Source organism: Erythrolamprus reginae, chromosome 1 (genome assembly GCF_031021105.1).
Source record: "Erythrolamprus reginae isolate rEryReg1 chromosome 1, rEryReg1.hap1, whole genome shotgun sequence".
In the NCBI taxonomy this organism is placed as follows: Eukaryota; Metazoa; Chordata; class Lepidosauria; order Squamata; family Dipsadidae; genus Erythrolamprus; species Erythrolamprus reginae.
This window is the reverse complement of record NC_091950.1, coordinates 351,673,720-351,697,521: the sequence shown is the minus strand read 5'-3', so window position 1 is coordinate 351,697,521 and position 23,802 is coordinate 351,673,720. Positions and strand designations below refer to the sequence as shown.

The window sequence follows — 23,802 nt, the reverse complement described above, 5'->3', positions numbered from 1 at the left end:
CTTCTGTGTTTTTGTGGTGCTGCAATTTCGCTGAGGCTCCCCTCACTGGGAAACCCCACCTCCGGACTTCTGTTGCCAGTGAAGCACCCATTTTTGCGCTGCTGGGATTCCCCTGCTGGGATTCCCCTGCAGCATCTCAAAAACACGGAAGTCCGGAGGTGGGGTTTCTCATGGAGGGGAGGCTCAGGGGAATCCCAGCAACGCAAATACAGGCGCTTCGGCTGGCAAAAGGGGTGAGTTTTGGGCTTGCACACATTAATCGCTTTTCCATTGATTCCTATGGGAAACATTGTTTCGTCTTACAAACTTTTCACCTTACAAACCTCGTCCCAGAACCAATTAAGTTCATAAGATGAGGTATCACTGTATTCGACTTGCTGTTAAAGTAAGTTCCTTGATAGCTGCCTTTCTATTCCAGAGAAGAAAACTGAAAATATTTTGCACTGTTTATATATTATGTTTTATATTAGTGTTTCTTAAACATGCTCATGTGTGGGCCTTTGGAAATGTTGATCCCCATGACAGTAGTAAAGTACAGTTTGCTTTTTCCAAGCAGTAACATTTTATCACAATATTTTATTGTACACATTTTGTAAGCTGTAGTGTTTAAAGTCCTTTGTGGATTCAGTAGCACAATAACATAGTGTGGGAAAAGCTACAGGAGAAAATTGCTCAGGATTATGTAAAGCAATGATGTAAATAGTAAACATGGATTTACTTTAAATTTTTAGAAAAGGTAATGAATCAAATATTGTTTTAAGATTTTGCATGACCAATTTATAATTTGCAGATTCCAGCAAGTATTTGATCAGGGATCAAAACAAGATGACATTTTTGAAACTATTGCCAAGCCAGTTGCAGAATGGTAAGTTTGATTCTTTTTAATGATCCATTCATCTTTTTAATGAATTAAACCAGTTTGTGATAATGAACTTTTTTTTAATTGGATGGTAGACTTCATTGAATAGTTTCTCTTGTTCCTTTTTTTGGTAAATATTTGATAGCAAAGGGCAGATGAGATTCAAAATGATATGCATTTTGTTAAAAATAAAAATAAATAGCCTGATAGAGTCTAAATTGAATAAAACAAGATTCACAAGTGAAACAGACTACAATCTAATATAATGTATTGTAGTATATGATAGTATGTATGTGAGAGCCAGTTTTATGGTTGCACAAAGCTGGCTAGGAAATTTTGGAGTAGTAACTTTCTCAACTCTAGAAAGAAGCAATGTTAAACTTTTGAAAATATTGCTAACAAATCTACATGCATTTATCCAGATAGTTATCAAAAGTCAAGGTTGACTCCAAAAAAGTGTGTGTGCTTTAATATATAGGTTAGTGTTGTAAATTCTGTATACAAAAAGGTTTTTGAAAATATTAGGTTTATATATTGAAAATGTAAAAAAAAGATAAATGCACGCTTGCAAATCACATTTACAATTAAAGGGAAATGTGTCTTCACACGATATGAAATTAATGGAAGGTAAGTATATTAATCCATTATGCTTACATCTCATTTTCAGACAATATTTCCTTAAATACAGATTTTGAGATAAAAAAAGGAAAGTCTGTTTAACTTAGAGTTTGTAACTAGTTTTGATCAGATATAAGATTACATACAAGATGGACTTTGGTCTGTTGATATACATATAATATTTTATAGTGTCTTTTATATATATCTTGCATGTTCTAGATGGAACAACTGGTGCATCTAACAGACCTTAGAACTTTTCTGTAAGGTTTCCATCTTAGTACTTTCAATTTTCCTACAGCCTATTTTCTCACATTATTAATCTTTGGATTTGCAGTTTTGATTGTAGCTGTTATCTCTTTCTATACAGTGGAACCCCGACATAAGAGCTGCTCTACTTAAGAACAACTCGAGATAAGAGCTGGGAGGGGAGAGATATTTTTGTTCTACTTACAAGCCCAAATTCGAGATACAAGCGCCAAGGAGCTGTCTCCTGAAGCCAAACGCTAACTTCCGCGTTCGGCTTCAGGAGACAGCTGCGAAGCGGCGCGCATGTTTTAAAAGGTTGCAGCCGGCCTGGGGGGCTCGGGGGGGTGCTTGCAGCTTTCTTTCTTGCTCTTTTTCTTTCTCTCTTTTACCTTCCCTTCCTCTATTTCTTCTTTTCTTTCTCCTTCCCACCTTCTTCCCTCCCTCCCTCCCTTCACTCATTCCTCTCTTACTCTCCCCTTTCATAAGTTTCCTTGCTTCCTTCCTCTGTTCCTGTCCCTTCCCTCTTTCCTTCCTTCCTTCCCACCCTCCGTCCATTCATTCACCCATTCCTCTCTTGATCGCTTAAAGCCGGTCCCTGGTGCAAAAAGGGTTGGGGACCTCTGTCCTACAGGATTGGGTGGCAGAGAAGTTGAACATATGTAAATTTAAAAGTTTAAGAAAGTTTACAAGTTAAGTGAAAGAAACTTCATTATTCATTTATATGTACATGTACATTTCTTCATTAAAAACATGTCTTTCTGCATAATTTAGACTAACTTTGTGAGTTTTTTGAGGGCTGGAACCAATTAAAATTATTTACATTAATTCCTATGGGGAAAAGTCGTTCGAGATAAGAGCTGCTCGACTTAAGAGCCCAGGTCCGGAACGAATTAAACTCGTATCTCGAGGTACCACTGTATTGCCATTAGCATGGTGTGTATGGTAGACCTCAACTTAAAATAATTCATTTAGTGATAGTGGTACTATTCAAAGATACAGTGGCACTGAAAAATAATCAGGTTTTCTAATACATTCATCAGCTTTAATATGGTCTTTTCTGGCACAATCTAAATGCATACAGCAGGATACAGCCAGGACTTGCTATAGTCAATGAAATAAAGATTAAACTTCTTATTTTGTTGTCTCCATTCTCTATCTTATAAGAACATCAGTTCAAGGTTCACTCTATTTTTATTTTTCAGTGTAGCCAACCAGATGTCTCCAAGCTGCTTATGGGCAGGAAAGAGACATGCTTCTCTCTTTCCATTATTCATCTACAACTCTTTTGGAGACATGCTGTTCTCAAATCTGCAGTAATATTGAGTCTTCAAACTTGTTAATCTAACGTTTAAATTGCTTAAATTAGTTTATGACTTGCTACCTGGTAGTTGTTCTTGAACATCTTGAGAAAATCTTTTTTAAAAAGCAGTATAAAGTATAAATAGCCACATTTATTATAACTTTTTTGATGATGTAAGGATTGTCTATAACTGCTCCTCCACCTCTTTGCTTATCCAAATATTTGAGGTACACTGCAGATGTGTGGACTTCAAGTCTCAGAAGGCTCAGCAATGATCATTTTGTCATAGAATTCTGAGAATTTCAATTCATAAAACTAGAAGATGCCCAAATTCTTCTTCTTTCTGTGCCATATCAGCCAGTCATTGGACACTGGCGATCATGTTGACAATGAAAAAGTGCTGCTAAGTTTTGTCCAAACCAGTCCCTTAGGTTTTTAAACCATGATGTTCTTCTGCCTGGACCTCATTGCCTTCAATCTTTTCCTAGAGGATTAAGTGAAGGATGCCGTATTTCTCTGGATGTCACATCACACATCCAAAACATTCTTTCGCTTTTTAATAGAATAGAATAGAATATAATTTTTATTGGCCAAGTGTGATTGGACATACAAGGAATTTGTCTTGGTGCATATGCTCTCAACGTACATAAAATAAAATATACATTTGTCAAGAATCATGTGGTACAACACTTAATGATTGTCATAGGGGTCAAATAAGCAATGAAGAAGCAATATTAATAAAAATCTTAGGATATACACAACAAGTTACAGTCATACAGTCAACATGGGAGGAAATGGGTGATAGGAATGATGAGAAAAACTAGTAGAATAGAAGTGCAGATTTAGTAGAAAGTCTGACAGTGTTGAGGGAATTATTTGTTTAGTAGAGTGATGGCCTTTGGGAAAAAACTGTTCTTGTGTCTAGTTGTCTTGGTGTGCAGTGCTCTGTAGTGACGTTTTGAGGGTAGGAGTTGAAACAATTTGTGTCCAGGATGTGAGGGGTCAGTAAATATTTTACCCGCCCTCTTTTTGACTCGTGCAGTATACAGGTCCTCAATGGAAGGCAGATTGGCAGCAATTGTTTTTTCTGCAATTCTGATTATCCTCTGAAGTCTGTGTCGGTCCTGTTGGGTTGCAGCACCAAACCAGACAGTTATAGAGGTGCAGATGACAGACTCAATGATTCCTCTGTAGAACTGAATCAGCAGCTCCTTGAGCAGTTTGAGCTTCCTGAGCTGGCGCAGAAAGAACATTCTTTGTTGTGCTTTTTTGATGATGTTTTTGATGTTAGGTGACCATTTTATTATTTATTATTTTATTATTTCCCTTTGCTTTCCCAGGTGGTTCATTGCCTCCTCATTTGTGATTTTGTTAACCCAGTGTATACGTAATAGCCGCCTGTAAATTTATATTTCAAATGCTTCTAGTTTATTCAAGTGGTTTTCTGTCAGAGACCAATTCTCTACTCCTTGGGGCAGGATAGAAAAGATGTAACCTCTGACAAGTCTGATTTTCAGTCTTAGGCTTATGTCATGACTGCAGATATTATATGCAGATAATTTATGCTTGCATTAGGGAAAGTAATCTAAATACATTATTCTTCTCAGTCTAGGAAGTAAAAAACCCGACAGTATGAATAAACTGAATACAAGTTTGGATGTAATTCAGAAACTATTCTGATGAATTTATATTTAGTATAATCTTAATTAAGAATTATACAAATTGCATTTCAAATAACACTGATACCATTAGGATAGAACTAAAATGAATTTTATGACTTTTGCTTTTTATATCAACAGATAACAATTCAAAGACCATGGTCTTCTCTGAAGAGCTTTGAATGCCTAGAGACAGAAATCCCATTTCATTCTATGACATTTGGATACTTTCTATTCTTATGATATATATTTTGTCAAATGAAAGAGATAGAAATCACTGGAATAAGCTTCTGATAGTGTTTTGTACAACACAATAGTTTTCAAGTGCACTTTGATAAATATCTCTCTGCCCAATCTTTTTATCCTGTGCAAATTACATGTTTTTTGAAGCATAACCCATTTTATTGTAATAAGAAGTCAAGCTAGTTGTGGATTTGGAGAACAGTTTCTCCTGTTTTCCTGTGGATTGAATAAAGCATATTCAGAACATAGCTGTTTTGAGCTCAGTAAGAATCATAAAAATGGATAGCTCAAATATCATTTGAAACCATTTTAATTTTTCAGTTAAATTCTTTATTTTGTTCAGTGTTCATATTGAGGGATCCTTGGTGCTTTCTTAGCTTGGTTGCTTTTTTGCAAATATTTCATCACCCAATCTAGGTTTAGCATTGATGAAATTGCCTAGTTTGGGTAATGAAATATCTGCAAGAAAATAACGAAGTTCAAAAAGCACCAAGGATCCCTTATTTCAACCCTCAGCTATAAAAATTCTCCCTTATTAGTATTCATATTTGAGAATGCAAGGGTCTTCTTATATCTGATTCTTCCAAATATGACTTTTCACTCTCTTGGATGCAAACATTTCTTCAGAAAGAACACATACTTTATAAGAACAATGTTGCAACAGCTAGTCCATACTTCTGAAATTGTTATATTGTTTCCAAACTTCTGTTCTTTTTTTAATAGTAAAATTGTTCACTTATTAGTAATTTCGATTTTATTGCAACATATCTTGTTATCTCAACAATGCTTTGTAAGTGCTATTTTAAAATATCATCACGTACACATATAATTTCAAAATATCTTATTTACATTGCCTTCATATTGTAGTGGTGTTTGCTAATACAGTGATCCCCCGATCATTGCGAGGGTTCCGTTCCAGGACCCCTCGCAATGATCGGGTTTTCGCGAAGTAGCGCTGCGGAAGTAAAAACACCATCTGCGCATGCGCAGATGGTGTTTTTACTTCTGCCGCAGCAGCGAGGAGCCGAAGATTGGGGTTTTAAAACACCCGCGCGGCTTACAAACTGAGCCCTAAAGCCAAGCGCCAAAGGCGAACTTCTGCGCTTGGCTTCAGGACTCAGTTTGGAAGCCGCACGAGTGTTTTAACAGGTCTCCGCCAACATGGGGAGCTTCCTAGCACCCTCCCGAGCCCCCAACCCGGGTTTGGGGGGTGCTAGGAAGCTCCCCATGTTGGCAGCGACGTTTTAAAACACCCGCGCGGCTTCCAAACTGAGCCCTAAAGCCAAGCGCCAAAGGCGAACTTCTGCGCTTGGCTTCAGGACTCAGTTTGGAAGCCGCGCGAGTGTTTTAACAGGTCTCCGCCAACATGGGAAGCTTCCTAGCACCCCCCCCCCCGAGCCCCCAACCCGGGTTTGGGGGGTGCTAGGAAGATCCCATTGTTGGCGGAGACCTTTTAAAACACTCGCGCGGCTTCCAAACTGAGTCCTGAAGCCAAGCGCCAAAGGCGAACTTCTGCGCTTGGCTTCAGGACTCAGTTTGGAAGCCGCGCGAGTGTTTTAACAGGTCTCCGCCAACATGGGGAGCTTCCTAGCACCCCCCCCGAGCCCCCAACCCGGGTTTGGGGGGTGCTAGGAAGCTCCCATTGTTGGCGGAGACCTTTTAAAACACCCGCGCGGCTTCCAAACTGAGTCCTGAAGCCAAGCGCCAAAGGCGAACTTCTGCGCTTGGCTTCAGGACTCAGTTTGGAAGCCGCGCGAGTGTTTTAACAGGTCTCCGCCAACATGGGGAGCTTCCTAGCACCCCCCCGAGCCCCCAACCCGGGTTTGGGGGGTGCTAGGAAGCTCCCATTGTTGGCGGAGACCTTTTAAAACACTCGCGCGGCTTCCAAGCTGAGTCCTGAAGCCAAGCGCCAAAGGCGAACTTCTGCGCTTGGCTTCAGGACTCAGTTTGGAAGCCGCGCGAGTGTTTTAACAGGTCTCTGCCAACATGGGGAGCTTCCTAGCACCCCCCCCCGAGCCCCCAACCCGGGATTGGGGGGTGCTAGGAAGCTCCCATTGTTGGCGGAGACCTTTTAAAACACCCGCGCGGCTTCCAAACTGAGTCCTGAAGCCAAGCGCCAAAGGCGAACTTCTGCGCTTGGCTTCAGGACTCAGTTTGGAAGCCGCGCGAGTGTTTTAACAGGTCTCCGCCAACATGGGGAGCTTCCTAGCACCCCCCCGAGCCCCCAACCCGGGTTTGGGGGGTGCTAGGAAGCTCCCATTGTTGGCGGAGACCTTTTAAAACACCCGCGCGGCTTCCAAACTGAGTCCTGAAGCCAAGCGCCAAAGGCGAACTTCTGCGCTTGGCTTCAGGACTCAGTTTGGAAGCCGCGCGAGTGTTTTAACAGGTCTCCGCCAACATGGGGAGCTTCCTAGCACACCCCCCCCCCGAGCCCCCAACCCGGGTTTGGGGGGGTGCTAGGAAGATCCCATTGTTGGCGGAGACCTTTTAAAACACTCGCGCGGCTTCCAAACTGAGTCCTGAAGCCAAGCGCCAAAGGCGAACTTCTGCGCTTGGCTTCAGGACTCAGTTTGGAAGCCGCTCGGGTGTTTTAAAAGGTCTCCGCCAACAATGGGAGCTTCCTAGCACCCCCCAAACCCGGGTTGGGGGCTGGGGGGGGTGCTAGGAAGCTCCCCATGTTGGCGGAGACCTGTTAAAACACTCGCGCGGCTTCCAAACTGAGTCCTGAAGCCAAGCGCAGAAGTTCGCCTTTGGCGCTTGGCTTCAGGACTCAGTTTGGAAGCCGCGCGAGTGTTTTAAAAGGTCTCCGCCAACAATGGGAGCTTCCTAGCACCCCCCAAACCCGGGTTGGGGGCTCGGGGGGGGGGGGGTGCTAGGAAGCTCCCCATGTTGGCGGAGACCTGTTAAAACACTCGCGCGGCTTCCAAACTGAGTCCTGAAGCCAAGCGCAGAAGTTCGCCTTTGGCGCTTGGCTTTAGGGCTCAGTTTGGAAGCCGCGCGGGTGTTTTAAAACGTCGCTGCCAACATGGGGAGCTTCCTAGCACCCCCCAAACCCGGGTTGGGGGCTCCGGGGGGTGCTAGGAAGCTCCCATTGTTGGCGGAGACCTTTTAAAACACCCGCGCGGCTTCCAAACTGAGCCCTAAAGCCAAGCGCCAAAGGCGAACTTCTGCGCTTGGCTTCAGGACTCAGTTTGGAAGCCGGGCGGGTGTTTTAAAAGGTCTCCGCCAACAATGGGAGCTTCCTAGCACCACCCCCCCAGCCCCCAACCCGGGTTTGGGGGGTGCTAGGAAGCCCACCATGCCGGCGGGAAGACCCAGGGAACGTTCCTTCGGCCGCCCAGCAGCTGATCTGCCGGAACGCAAACTCCACCATCTACGCATGCGTGCAGATGGTGTTACTTCCAGGTTGAAAACTCGCGATATAGCCGTTTCGCAATGATCGGGGTCGCGATACCCGGGGGATCACTGTAATACATTTTGGCTGTTTTTATTTATATTCAAATATGCCAAAATTCCTTGTTAAAATTAATTGTTGTTATTTTGGTATTGTGTAGTTCCTCAGGAGGGTTTTTAAGATTACAAAAACAGATTAATTATTAATTTGGCGGCTCATCAACTGAACATATTCCTGAAGACAAAAAAGTATCAGTAAGGGAAGGAGGAGCTTTGCTGATCTATTTCCAGGAAAATGACAAAGCAGAAATGTCTGAAGTTTCTCAGTAGCATTCCAAAGCTATTTGTTGTATGATTGCATGGAAAGTAAATTACAACAAAATAAATCCATAGCAATAGCAGAACAATAAAAGAAGGAACATATGTGACATTAATTATAGAATTACACTGCTGGCATAATGTGTTCATTTCCCCCCCTTTTGTATATCTTTGAACTTTTTTCTATGTTGTACAGTACTTTGGTTGGGAGAACTTAAAATTTCTGAGTTAGTTATTTCTTACTAGCATTGGGATTTTAATTTACTGCCTATTTTAGATCACTTAAATTTTACTAACCACATTTAAAAGGGTTCACTAGATACCAAAAATAGCTAGAGCACTTAGTCTTATATACCCCTTCACAGTGCTTTCTAAGCTGTTTACAGAGTCTGCACATTGCCCCCAACAAGATTGACTCAGCCTTCCATCCTTCCGAGGTGGGTAAAATGGGGACCAGAATTATGGGGGCAATATGCTGGCTCTGTTAAAAAGTGCTGTTGCTAACATGCTGTAAGTCGCCATGAGACTAAGGAGAAGGACAGCATTAAAAAAATCAAATCAATAGATAGATAGATAGATAGATAGACAGACAGACAGACAGACAGACAGACAGACAGACAGACAGACAGACAGACAGACAGACAGACAGACAGACAGACAGACAGACAGACATGGAAATTGGTCCATTGCTTGCAGCTTTTGTCCGTTCACTGTGATGGCTCTTGGTAATTTGGCTTTCGGAGCTAGTGACTCATCACTTCAGTCTTCTTTATGTTAATAAATCCAATTAATAAATAAAGTACAACAAATAAATAAATAAATAAATAAATAAATAAATAAATAAATAAATAAGGAGACCAAAATTCTCGCATGCTGCTGCAAATTTGTCCACGCTGGCTTGCATTCCTGCTCTGATTTAGCATTCAGGGCACAATTGTCAACAAAGAAGAGGTCACAAAGCACAGCCTGGAGTCTTCGCAGGTTGAACAGTTTCCCATCGGTCCTGCATTTCAGTTCCCAAGGAACTGTTCTGGAAGGCATCTGACAGCATGACTGAAAACCTGCCAAAAAAGGTTGGTGCCAACACACTCCCTTGCTTGACACCTTTTGTAATAGGAAAGGCGTCTGAAGCTTTTCTGTCATCCAGAACTTGGTTGGTTATACTGTTGTGGAACTGACATACCATTAGAATGAAATTATCAGGGCACCCACATTTTGACATGATGTGCTACAGACCTTCATGACTGATAGTGTCAAAAGCCTTAGTGAGATCCACGAAAGTGGTGTATAATTCATGATTCTGTTCTTGACACTTCTCTTGGAGCTGTCAGCCTGCAAAAATCCTGTCCACAATGCCATGCTTCTTTGCAGAAACCACACTGTGCCTTGGGTAATAAACCCTGTTCCAGGTGGTCAGACAGTTCAGCAACATTTGTGCAAGGATCTTGCCTGCCATGGGAAGCAGTGGTATTCCTCTATGATTGTCACAGACATGTCAATTCCCTTTCCTCTTGTAGAGCTGTATGATGGACACCTCTTTCAGTTCCTGGGGAATGGATCCTTGATTCTAGAAAGACTGGAATATCTGAGTGTGATTGTTGACAAGCACCACAGTGCCATCCTTATAGACCTCTGCTGAGATTGCATCAGATTCTGGGGCCTTGCCACTGGACAGCTGGGTAATGGCCTTTCAGTCTTTGATGGTAGGGAGTCCAAGCTGTGCTTGATATCCACCTGGAGCATTCTATCAATCACCTTGTTATTGATGGAAGATGTGGATTGGAAGTGCTCAGTCCATCGCTATAGAATCAGAGTCTTCTCAGTGATGAGAGCAGCACCATCTAATTCCAGTAGAGGGGAGTTCCCTAAAGGCTAAGATCCATACAAGTATCTGAGGGCTTCGTAGAATCATTTAACATTTCTATTCAGCAAACTTCTGTATTTCATCTGCTTTGGCATTCAATCAAGCATCCTGCATCTTGTGAAGGTTGATTTCTATCGTCCTGCAAATGTTGTTGAAGGCATTTTTTTAGCTGTTGATGATGGGTCGTTCTGATAAGCACGGTGAAGGTGGTGCTTTTCAGCAAGTAGGATCTTGATCTCTTCATTTTCATCAAAGCAGTCCTGCTGTTTCCTGTGTGAGGGTCTAGAACCTTTAGTGCAGAGGAGTGCATAATAGCCCAAAAATGTTCCCAGTCCTTTTCCGCATATCCCTCTAATTGCAGCTCTGGGAATTGGTTGTCAAGATCTTCTGTAAGTGAAACTTCTGTGTTGCAGTTCCTCAGTTTACTGACATTGATCTCTTTAATCACAGCTTTGTTTTCCTGTGGACATCTCTTTGGCTTGATGTGAAAGCTTAATATGGAGATGATGAGTTTATGGTCAATCCAACAGTCACACTCAGATTGGCCTTCGTCACTCTTACATCCTGTCTGTCTTTCCTCCATACAATAACATAATAAGATGCTAGTGCTTGGAGTGTGGGTGCATCCAGGATGTCTTTTTGCGAGTGGGCAGGTGAAAGACAGTGATGATCAGATCATGAGCTGCACGTATCTTGAGTAGTAATAGGCCATTGCTATTACATTTGCCAATTCCATTTTTTCCAATGACGCCATCCCAGACATAGTGATCAGATCCTACTCTCACATTAAAATTGCCAAGTAGAATCAGCCTGTCGGTGTGCTTCACGGATGAAAGTAGGGCATCAAAATCTTCATAAAACTTGTTTTTTCTTCAACTGGGTTCATCATTGTAGGCACTGATCAGTGTGGCTTGCTTTTCTCTCGGTAGTGGGAGATACAGTGTCATGAATCGGTCATTCACTCACTTGGGATGATTGGCAAGTTTGCGGACAAGATGAGTTTTAGCTGCAAAGCCAATTCCACATTCATGGTGCTCATTATTGCTGTGTCCACACCAGAAGAATGTATAACCACTTCCTGTTTCTGTGAGCTGGCCTTCGTTGGCTAGACAAGTTTCACACAGGGCTGCAATATAGTTGTTAAATCTTGTGAGCTCTCTGGAGACCAGGGCTGTTCTTCTTTCTGGTCAATTTGCTAAGGGGTTGTCTTGAAGCGTATGTACATTCCTTGTACCAATGGTGTCACCTTGCGTTTTCGTTGAAATCTTGTTATTCGACTGCATGAAATGGGATCCCCTTCTGCCACAGTAAGCTGAACAGAGTTCTATATAGCAACAATGTTTAGGATACCTTTTTCAAGCCCCTTCCTCTTACTATGGAGGTGAGCAGTGTGGTCCTAAAGAGATCTGCTCAGTTACTCAAGTAGATGCCAAATTCAGCTGTTGCTTTGGTCAGCAAGAAGACGACCATTAGATCTGAGCCGCCTGTATGCAGATATGTGGCTACAGATCCCAGTGTTTCCACACCTGCTGCTTCATTGGTCCCCCGCTGCCACAGAACTTTTCATGGGAATTGGGAGGGATGTCAAGACTTGCGCATGAATTGGATTAAGGTCAGGAAGAGGTATGCATACTCAGCCTCACTCTCTCTTCTCAGATTTCATCTTGCTTCAATAGCAGGACAAGAGTCGAGGCAGTTGGAGATGGGCTGAGTGCAGGGGTTGACCAAGGTGTCTTCCATGCCATGCTCTTAGCGTACCACATCACTTACAGAGACCACCTACATGACTGTTGTCCTATTCAAGTAGGTTTCATCCACTCAGTACGCTGGAATCTGTCTTCACGCTCGGGATAGGCAAGTCCCTGTCTCGCCAAAGGTCAATGACCCAACAGCTACTCTCGACCTGGTTTGGCCTGCTTGTTGAAGCTGTTGCCCGGGGTGTAGCCACTGTGCATATTGCAACCACAGGTGAGAGCTGAGTGACAAGTGGGGACCAAAGGTGGGGGAACTTTCCTAAAAGCTGCCCTAAAATGAGTTGCCTAAAAGGACATGACATGTCCCTGCACCAGAGATGCTACCCTTCCCTGAACACTCCATAAACCCTTTGACAATTCTAAAGATATTGGCAAGGGGAAAGTAAATAAAAGACACCCAGCTGCAAGGTACATGGACTTGATTACAGTGGCAATGGATACATCATTGGGAGCTCTGAAAGGGCAAGTTGGGCACATAGCTTCCTGGAGAAGATGTTTATACAGTATGTGGTCACTAAGAGTTCATATCGATTCATGGCACATTGTCAAACCTATCTATTGAATGTCAGCAGGTGGCAGCACTTGGTTGACCTAGGCTTGGAAATAACTATGGTTTGCTTAGGACTTAAATGGGAAGTACACCAAGTTAGGCAAAATTGGAATAAAAGAAAACCAAAATTCACAGAATAAAGGCAAAAGCAAACCACTTATGAATGTCAAGCAAACTGTATATGAAGACTCAAAGGAGATTTAATATGTGTTGCAGCATATATTGGATATTCAGATAATGCATTATTATTTTTGCTTTTATTATCCATGCTTATGTAGGAGAAAATGTGTCATTCTTTGTTGCCTTCTCCCACAAAGAACAGTTATTTCCCATTATTCTTTGTTCATTGTCCCAGCCATTCAGCTGTGGTGAAGCATATCACATTTTCCATCCTCTTGAGCTTGTTTTGTGGCTCGATTAAGTGCAGCTGTAGTGTGTTGATTCTGGATACGTAGGTGGTTTTTGCTACTATAATAGGTTGCTGGGTGATTTAACTGGCAGAAAAAGAGGTTTCCAAAACAGTGGCCATCTGAAAAAAAGGCTCTTGATATAGACATGCTACCTGAATAGTGAAAAATTGGAACAAACTGACAAATTTCCAATTTTAGATCTCTTAATGCTTCGGTTGTTTTCCGCTGCAAATATTTATGAAATAAGGCATAATTTGACATTATGTTTACACAATATGTAAAACAATACATTTGTAACCTGACTTAGATTACTTTGTCTTATATATTCTAAATAGATTTGTGGTTACACATTTATTATAGGACATTTCAACTAGAATAATTTTAATCTATTTTTTTTTTTTGAAATAGCACCTTAAAGTAGAAACCCTGAACATAGGTATACTATAGCCATAGATTAATTCTCAGTGTCTGATTACACTGGTTTCTTAATCACATCTTGGTGTACAATTATATTTATCAGATCACATTGAAGGAGAATGAGTGGTTTGCCAGCTCCATCTCGTACAATGGTTGGTACTAAAGCTTTCTACTAAATCTCTAGTCCATCCATACTCCCTCCTCCCCCCCAACTGGAATTTCCTATACTTTAGATTTGGCTGTGAATTAGGCCTGATCATTTGTCTCAAAATATATTATGACTGGGATAATCCTGAAGTAATGGTTCAGATCTCATGTGAGCCTAGCAAAGCACACATGGCTTCAGTGCCTATATTGTCTTGGGCTAAAGGAGCAAATCTCACTTTAATAACATTTTATGAAATGTGAAAAGAAAAAGAGGTAAGATCTTGTTTTTCTGAATTGAAATAAAATATATTCTTGCTTTGGGAACTACTAAGAAGCCACCTGCATTATGTTAGTTCTAGGCTATGGCTCAGTGCTGAGGAATACTGATATATTGGAAGGAAACATCATTCCTGATCTTTTTATATCTCTTGGTTGACATGGTGAACTGATGAAATTTTATACCAGACAAACATGCATCACATCCTTATTCCTATTAGTATAGGTTGTTTAATGTAGAAGTGTGTAGAATCTATTTACAGCAGAGTGGAGGAAGAAAATAATGCCCTTTTTTGAATGCCACTTTGCACGATTATAGGGTTTTATTTTAGCAAGTTTTAAGTTTGTTTTCTCCTTTTAAATTTTGGCAAAGTGTCAGAACTATGGGATTAAAATAGCTATGAACCTGCAGATACAAATCTGCATCAAAAACCTGCTTTTATCCAATTTCCATTGTAAGATATATTTTTGAAACATTTCAGCAGAAATGGGACAAATTGTAGCTGTCCCTTCACAGTGCTTCTCAAATAGTGGGGCACACCTTCCTGGGGGGCACAGAGCGATGCCGGAGGGGCACGTGACCCTGGAGAATGTGTGTGTGTGGGGGGGGTGCCACAGGGAATAGGACGGATGTCCTACCTGATACTTGTACCAGTACCTCTGTCGCGTTCCTCAGCGTTGTGTCCAGGGCAGCCCGTTTTTTAAAAAAATGTCTCCCGAGTTCAATCAAACTTCTTGAACTTAGAAGACGTTCTCTTTTAGAACAGGCTGCCGTGGACATAACGCTGAGGAATGCGACGGAGGTAACGGTACAAGTAGGACCCACGTCCAGCAGTGGGGTGCAATTTGGGGACTATTTACAGTCATGGTGGAGAGGGCACAAAATATTTACTTCTTCCTGGGGGGGCTTAACAGAAAATAATAGAGAATCACTGTATTAAAGTTATATAGTGTGACAGGACAGATTTATAAACTACTTGGAAGATAATGTATGTATGTATGTATGTATGTATGTATGTATGTATGTATGTATGTATGTATGTATTTATTTATTTATTTATTTATTGGATTTCTCTGCCGCCCCTCTTTGAAGACTTGGGGTGGCTTACAACATATAAAAACAGTGATTTACAATAAAATTAATCCAATTAATATAGAATTACATGGCTATCTAAAATCCCCAAAATTCAGTCACACCCATGTCTGATTTTATCTCCCACATCACACTACTTTCTCCTCCATCAAATAAAAATGATATTGTAACATTTCTTTTTAACTTAGGAAATGTTTATCTACAATTGAAATCAAATCAAATAGAGCCAATGGCATAATGGCTAAGGTATTGAAACAGGAAAATGAAGGTCTATCTTCAGCTACACTGGATTATTTTGGGGGAAGTCTCTCAGCCCAACTTGCTTTATAGATTTATTTTTGGGAAAATGGGAGGGAATACCAAGTGTTCCACTCTGAGCTCTTGAATGAAAGGCAGAACAGAAATAAAATAAAGGCAATAAATATTTAAGTACAGCTCTTTTCCAGATATTTAAGTGTAGTTCTTTACTTGGAAACTTAAATTTGATAATAAATTTTACTTTTGTCATAAACATTACTATTGGGAAGCATCACGTCAAAATCATTGTATGTAGAGGATTGTTGAGATAATATTGATGAAGGAAGGAACTGTTAGCAGAATTGTTAAAAGATAATAAAGAAGAAAGTAAATGGTAGCTGGCACCTAGGAAAGGAGGGACCATGAGAAAGAAATTCAAAATACTAAGTCTACCTTGATTCTGGACAGTGAGTGTGTGAGGTGGGGCAGGAAGAGGCAAATTCTGGCAGGTCTTCAAAACTATGTTATACTTTACAACACTATTGTTCCAACAGATATGGTAATGTCATCTCAAGGTAGATCTCATCTACCTTGAAATAATGATATTACAGATCCAATATGGACCAAATGAAAGTAAAAAGATGTGAAAAAAATCTTAGGAAATATTAATATTTGGTCTATTCCTATGAGATTTGCATAGGAATATTAATATTTGGTCTATTCCTATGAGATTTGCATGCTCATAGCTTCCTATCTCCCCATTTACAAGTTCAAAATACTTCTACATTTGATTACTGGTTAATTAAAAGCAAAGTTTCCCCTTTCCCATTATTATTTCATTTTAATAGTCATACTTCAATTAAAATTAATAACATGTAACAGATGTTTAAAATGTATTTAAAATAATTCAGTGATTTTATACATAATATAAGTTTAGTCTTTGAAATGTATTATACAAGTGAATTACTGTAGGTACATGTTATTGAGAAATATTTATCTTTAGAGTCTTAGCAAAATTGTATTAGTATTTCTGTCATTAATATAACTAGGTTCAAACTTAGAAATTTTTAAACACAGAATATTTGTAATGTTGCAAATGTTTATTTCAGGGGTGTTTGTAGGAAATTGGTTTTTTTTTTGTCTAATGTGTCATTAATTGAATCTTTTAAAAAGAAAACATTGTGGTTTCTAATTATACCAGTCACAATATAATATTTAGAAATTGAAACTATTGTATACATGGAAAAGAAATAATATGGTTGATGGGCTCCTGTTTCTAGACTGTTACTTTCTATTTTTCTAATCCCTAACCATTTTTTATGGAGATTAGTTGAAAAATTTGCCAATTTAACCAAATGAATGTTAAATAGCTGAAATACCTATCTCTTCCAATTCTCAGAAGAACGTGATTATATTTAGTAGATTTACAGTTTTATGCTGTACTGTCATCCATTGTATATTGGATCATATTTCTTTAAAAGGAAAACTTTTGTATATCAGCTTAAAATTTGGTAACTTTCAAATCTTTATTTCAGTGGCTAATAAAATCCTTTATACTAAATAATTAAATAAATGATTAGTCTTGCAAATTATTAAGAAAAACATAACCATAAGCAGAAAGAGAAAATACATCTAGATCCAAAGAAGGCAATATTGTAGAAAAATATAGGTTTGTATGCGAAATACAAAACCATTGGGATTCAATAGGCATCAAATGGAATTATGCTATTATAGATAAATGTGTGAACATGGGTGGGTTTCTTCTGGTTTGGACTGGTTCGCCTGAACTGGATTGGTTGGTGCCGGTATATGAGGAAAACTCTAGGTTGGGAATAGAGGAAGGGTCTGCTTTTGATACTGATTCTTAAATGTAGAGGAATGTTAATATAACATATTGGCACCAGCTTCAATTTTCATAATTATTTAACTTTTTAAAAGAAATTTAGTAGGTTTCTTGTCTTGGAATAGGTCTACGAGATAAACCCTTTTCATAAAGCTCCCCTGCTCAATTACAGAGCTAAATAATTTCCTCCTATCGTAAGTATTTGAAGATTGCCCTTATACCAAAAATATTGCATTCATTTTTTGAAATACCAGCTTTCTCCAGCTATAAAGGCCAGTGGTTTTAGAGTTGGAATCAGTCATTTTGAGAAAAGACAGAGCTGTTATGTAAACACGAAACAGATGTTTACAACTCCCAAAGATGGGAAGGGAATAGCTAAAATCTGTTGACTCAGAGGAGAAGGAGGCAAACGTCAGGATTTAAACTCTGGGCTTGACATGAAAAATATTGATGCCTATGTACAGTAATTGTTCCTTTTAGCAGTAAAGCATCTTATCTAGCCATGTTGAATCTGTGAAAATTTTGTTTTTACTCAAGGTAGAATTGAGTTTCATACATCAAGATGGGGAGACTGGCTTCCAAAATTTCTTAGCCAGCATATTTTAATGGAAATTTTTGGGAATACATTTGGAAGCTCCTTAAATTAGAGAAGACTATATATTCTACTGTATAATTATCTACTATAGAATTTTAGAAATTAGAAATTTAAAATTCATAAAACATGTTTGGGCCACCACAATGTAACAAAGATATTGAGATTCTAGAAAGAGTGCAGAGGGTACTACTGTATTGTAGTTTCATTTGTTCCTGAGGAATAAACAAGCCCTTTCTCAAAAGCTGCTAACCACATGTTAACAAGTCCAACTCTGTGACAAGTAACTAGGGTTGATTCCTAGTTCTCCATTCTGTTTTGTCTGAAATTGACATGGCTGTAAGCAGTTACAAACAGAAGGCTTTTGCATCTAGCTCAGGGGTCACCAAGCTTTCAGATCTCAGGACCACTAAAGTGATAATTTTAATTTTAATTAATTTTAAATACCGTGAACCACTAATATGAATTTTTTAAATTTTTAAATTTTTTAAGTCAGTGACTTTCTCAGAGGTGTTACCGGTTTGTGGCCAAGAGGATAAAACAACGTGTATCATAGAGTTTAATGTGTGGTTAAAGCAGTGGTGTAAAGCTGAAGGTTTTGGCTATGTAAGTCATGATGTCAGTAGGTGGTCTAATAGGGAGTTGTTTAAGAGGGATGGTTTGCATCCATCATACAGAGGTACCCAGGTACTCGGTGAGGAATTCAGAACTTTTTTGGACAGGCATTTAAACTAGGTAAAGGGGACAGAGATGTAACTGATGTGGGTGATTTCTGTCCCCGACCAATGAGGATAAAGCAGTTTTTGGAAGCTTATGAAAAGGGAGCTGCAAATAAAATAGATGTAGTTGTTGATGATAAGGGGCAAACTAATAATGAAAATAATGTTCTTCGTGTAATGTGCACGAATGCTCGAAGCTTGAGCAACAAGCTCTGTGAATTAATGGCCATAATATCTAGAGATAATTTGGACCTGGTTGCCATAACTGAGACATGGTTTAAGGATTCTAATGAATGGGAAATATCCATACCAGGATATACACTGTATAGGAAGGATAGAATAGAGAGAAGGGGAGGTGGAGTAGCCATTTATGTTAAAGAAACTCTAAAAACAACACTAATTCAAAATACATGTCAAGATCTAGAGACCCTCTGGATTTGCATGCAAAATAAAGACGGTTCTGTCATTAGAATTGGGGTGATCTATAGGCCTCCAGGGCAATCTGAGGAATATGACAACAAGATGGTGGATGAAATTACCCAAATGGCAGTAAAGGGAGATATTGTGGTTATGGGTGATTTCAACATGCCTGATGTTGACTGGAATATCCCCAGTGCCCTTACATGCAAAAGTAAGAATATAGTAGAGGCCTTTACAGGAGCAGCTCTGGCACAGCTGGTTAAGACACCAACTAGAGGGGAGAATATTCTAGATTTAGTTTTTACGAATGGGAATTGGGTTTCAGATGTCAAGGTGGGAGAAAATTTAGGTTGCAGTGACCATCTATGTTTGTGGTTTGATGTAAAAACTCATTGTGAGCAATCCTATAATGCAACCAAAGTATTGGATTTCAGAAAAACAAATTTTAATGCAATGGGGGAATATTTAGATAATGAATTAAAGGGGAGGGATAAAATGGCAGGAGCGAGCACCCAGTGGACTGTATTTAAAAAGGCCATCTTAAAAGCCACTGGACTGTATGTAAGACAAATAACTAAAGGTAAAAGGAAGAAGAAACCGCTATGGTTTAGCAATGATGTAAGGACTATAGTCAATGAAAAAAAGGCTGCCTATAGGAGGTATAAAGAGTCTGGAAGTATAGCTGATAGGGAGGTGTATAAAATGAGACAGAAGGAGGCGAAACAGATAATATATGCTGCTAAAGCCTCAAAAGAGGAAGAAATTGCCAAATCTCTAAAGAAGGGGGGTAAAACCTTCTTCAGATATATTAGTGATAAGAAGAAAAAAAACTGCGGCATCATGAAGCTTAGTACCGGGAAAAATACATGCATTAATGGGAATAAGGAGATCGCTGACCATTTCAATAGCTACTTCTGTTCAGTTTTCTCAAAAGACACCTTACAAAATAATACTATAGAGGGATATAGCATTGCCTCCAACTGTACGGATTCAGCTCCAGTGATCTTAGAAGCCGATGTCTTAGAAGAACTTGAACGATTAAAGATAAATAAGGCAATGGGTCCAGATGGCATCCACCCCAGAGTTCTTAAAGAACTCAGATCTGTCATTGCTACCCCCCTGACTGATTTGTTTAACCAATCCTTGTTAACAGGAGATGTTCCTGAGGATTGGAGAATGGCAAGTGTTGTGCCTATCCACAAGAAGGGCAGTAGAGAAGAAGCTGGTAACTACAGGCCAGTTAGCTTGACATCAGTTGTCGTTAAAATGATGGAGACTCTACTGAAAAAGAGGATAAATCAGCACCTAAAAAACAATAAATTATTGGACCCAAATCAGCATGGCTTTACTGAAGGCAAATCATGTCAGACTAATCTCATTGATTTCTTTGACTATGTCACAAAGGTGTTGGATGAAGGTGGTGCCGTGGATATTGCCTACCTGGACTTCAGCAAAGCCTTTGATACGGTTCCACATAAAGAGCTGATAGATAAATTAGTGAAGATTGGACTTAATCCCTGGATAGTTCAATGGATTTGCAGCTGGCTGAAGCATAGACACCAGAGGGTTGTTGTGAATGGTGAGTATTCTGAGCAGAGTCAGGTTACAAGCGGTGTGCCACAAGGGTCTGTTCTGGGTCCTATTCTTTTTAATATGTTTGTGAGTGACATAGGGGAAGGTCTGGTAGGGAAGGTTTGCCTATTTGCCGATGACTCTAAAGTGTGCAATAGGGTTGATATTCCTGGAGGCGTCGGCAATATGGTAAATGATTTAGCTTTACTAGATAAATGGTCAAAGCAATGGAAACTGCAGTTTAATGTTTCCAAATGTAAAATAATGCACTTGGGGAAAAGGAATCCTCAATCTGACTATTGTATTGGCAGTTCTGTGTTAGCAAATACTTCAAAAGAAAAGGATTTAGGCGTAGTGATTTCTGACAGTCTCAAAATGGGTGAACAGTGCAGTCAGGCAGTAGGGAAAGCAAGTAGGATGCTTGGCTGCATAGCTAGAGGTATAACAAGCAGGAAGAGGGAGATTATGATCCCGCTATATAGAATGCTGGTGAGACCACATTTGGAATACTGTGTTCAGTTCTGGAGACCTCACCTACAAAAAGATATTGACAAAATTGAACGGGTCCAAAGACGGGCTACAAGAATGGTGGAAGGTCTTAAGTATAAAACGTATCAGGAAAGACTTAATGAACTCAATCTGTATAGTCTGGAGGACAGAAGGAAAAGGGGGGACATGATCGAAACATTTAAATATATTAAAGGGTTAAATAAGGTCCAGGAGGGAAGTGTTTTTAATAGGAAAGTGAACACAAGAACAAGGGGACACAATCTGAGGTTAGTTGGGGGAAAGATCAAAAGCAACATGAGAAAATATTATTTTACTGAAAGAGTAGTAGATCCTTGGAACAAACTTCCAGCAGACGTGGTAGATAAATCCACAGTAACTGAATTTAAACATGCCTGGGATAAACATATATCCATCCTAAGATAAAATACAGAAAATAGTATAAGGGCAGACTAGATGGACCATGGGGTCTTTTTCTGCCGTCAGACTTCTATGTTTCTAAAAGTTAAATAGTATTTGGTGCAATATAAAAAGATGAAAATAATGTTTCTGTGGACCACCAACATTTTCTTGTGGATCACCAATGGTCCATGGACCACCTGTTGGTGACCACTGCTCTAGCTGACTGTAGCACATTCCTGCAGTTGAACACCAAATGTTTTTGATGCTGGAAAATGTAATATTTTATCTATATCAGTCAGTCAGTCTTTGTCTGTCTGTCTGTCTGTCTGTCTGTCTTTGTCTGTCTGTCTGTCTGTCTGTCTGTCTATGCTTAATTCCTTTTTCACAAGTTTTTTAACTGTAACTTTTGTTGTTAATGCCAAGAAGGTTAAGTGGTGTGTCCTCCTTTCCCCCCTCTATCATTTGTTCTTCTTTCCAATAATCCATGTCTACCTTTGCTTGTTTAGATATCTTGTAACTCATTAACTAGATCAGGTTCATCTTCAGATTTATAGCTCTTGTAACCAATTTAGCCCACTAGATTTATCAACTGATGTGGGAAATATATTTTTCCCTTATTTATCCTTCAGTGCTTATTATAACTAAAAAGATAAAACTACTTGGAGTAAACTAATAATAATCCCTGTTTGTTTAATGAAATGGTTATGTTCATACAAAAGGTTATGTTCTGATTAAGCCAAAGATAACTAGTGACTATTTCATTCAACATTGCCTGAAAATAGGTAATAGCTTTCTTCCAAACTAAGATATAATCTTTGCCTAGTAATCAGGAAGAAAACAAATGTTTCTGAAAATTCTGGTATTTTTGTTATGAGTGGTTCTGACTTTCTTTGGCATCTTATATGTTTTTCTTTGACATTTTGCTATTGTAGATTATGCTGAGCCATCTGGCAATTGCTTAGGCTTCCAAATAAATGAGTTGGAGGCATTTGCCTTTTTCATGGCCCCAGACTGGAAGCTGATTTGTATAAGGCCACATTCTCCTAAGAACGAAGGTTTTGTTTTTTAAAGACTGACCTATTTAAAACTCTTCTCATATAAAGTATAAACATAAGTATTACTTTTTTCCACTTATGCTTAACACATGCCAGCTCTGAGCTGAATGAATCTGGTACAATGTCTGTATAAAATTTGGACAATGTTCTGAACAGGATAATTGTTCCTTGGTTATATTGTCAACCTATGTTCTTCATTTACAGATGATTGAAAAAATATATACTAGGTAACTTTCTAGCTACACTACAATGCACAAGATTCTATCATTTCCAGGTAGCCCTGTTTTGAGTTTTAGAACCTTTGGTCTCTCAGATGTTACTAATAAACCCTATTGTTCCACCTAATGGAAATTGTAATTCAGGAATACACCAGGAATCAGAGGTGATCATGGGTACACAATTAGGCAGGGCATATTTTGGAAATAATTTAGAAAGGGTGCTTTATGGTACATGCATCTAATCAAGGATGTGGATTATGTTTGTAAGGGTTTTTTTTTCCTGGGTATTATTTTTTTTTTCTCCACCCTTACAAACATACAAAGTCACATACTTTCGAATTTCAATACAGTACAATGTAATATCAATCACCAAATGTATTTATCTATTTATCTATTTATCTATATATTATCTCTCTCTCTCTCTCTCTCTCTCTCTCTCTCTCTCTCTCTCTCTCTCTCTCTCTATCTATCTATCTATCTATCTATCTATCTATCTATTAGATTTGTATGCCGCCCCTCTCCGTAGACTCGGGGCGGCTCACAACAATATTAGACAATATATGACAAATCTAATAATTAAGATCATTTAAAAAACCTTATTAAAAAGAAAACATACATTCAAACATACCATTCATAAACTGTATAGGCCCGGGGGAAATGTCTCAGTTCCCCCATGCCTGGAGGCAGAGGTGGGTTTTAAGAAGTTTACGAAAGACAAGGAGGGTGGGGGCAGTTCTAATCTCCAGGGGGAGCTGGTTCCAGAGGGTCAGGACCACCACAGAGAAGGCTCTTCCCCTGGGTCCCGCCAGATGACATTGTTTAGTCGACGGGACCCAGAGAAGGCCAACTCTGTGGGACCTAACCGGTCACTGGGATTTGTGCGGCAGAAGGCGGTCTCAAAGATATTCTGGCCCGATGCCATGAAGGGCTTTATAGGTCATAACCAACATTTTGAATTGTGATTCTTAATAAAAATTCTCAATCTATATCTACTTTACTTTGGTATACATTATGTTCTTTCCCAAGTTTAGTTGTTGCGCCATCTGCAGAGGCTGCATGATCCTGGAAAAGATTAAGTTGCTTTAAGGAGG

General features: G+C 39.6%; 1 protein-coding gene across 2 annotated transcripts in view; it reads left to right on the top strand.

The window, feature by feature from the left end:
- Nucleotides 1-23,802, top strand: part of KIF6 (kinesin family member 6) — a 149,877-nt gene that overhangs the window by 7,149 nt on the left and 118,926 nt on the right. For both annotated transcript variants that reach the window (XM_070734267.1, XM_070734266.1), the window contains exon 3: nucleotides 791-865. In XM_070734267.1, the coding sequence (XP_070590368.1) occupies nucleotides 791-865 (75 nt within the window). The remainder of the gene's footprint in view (nucleotides 1-790; nucleotides 866-23,802) is intronic.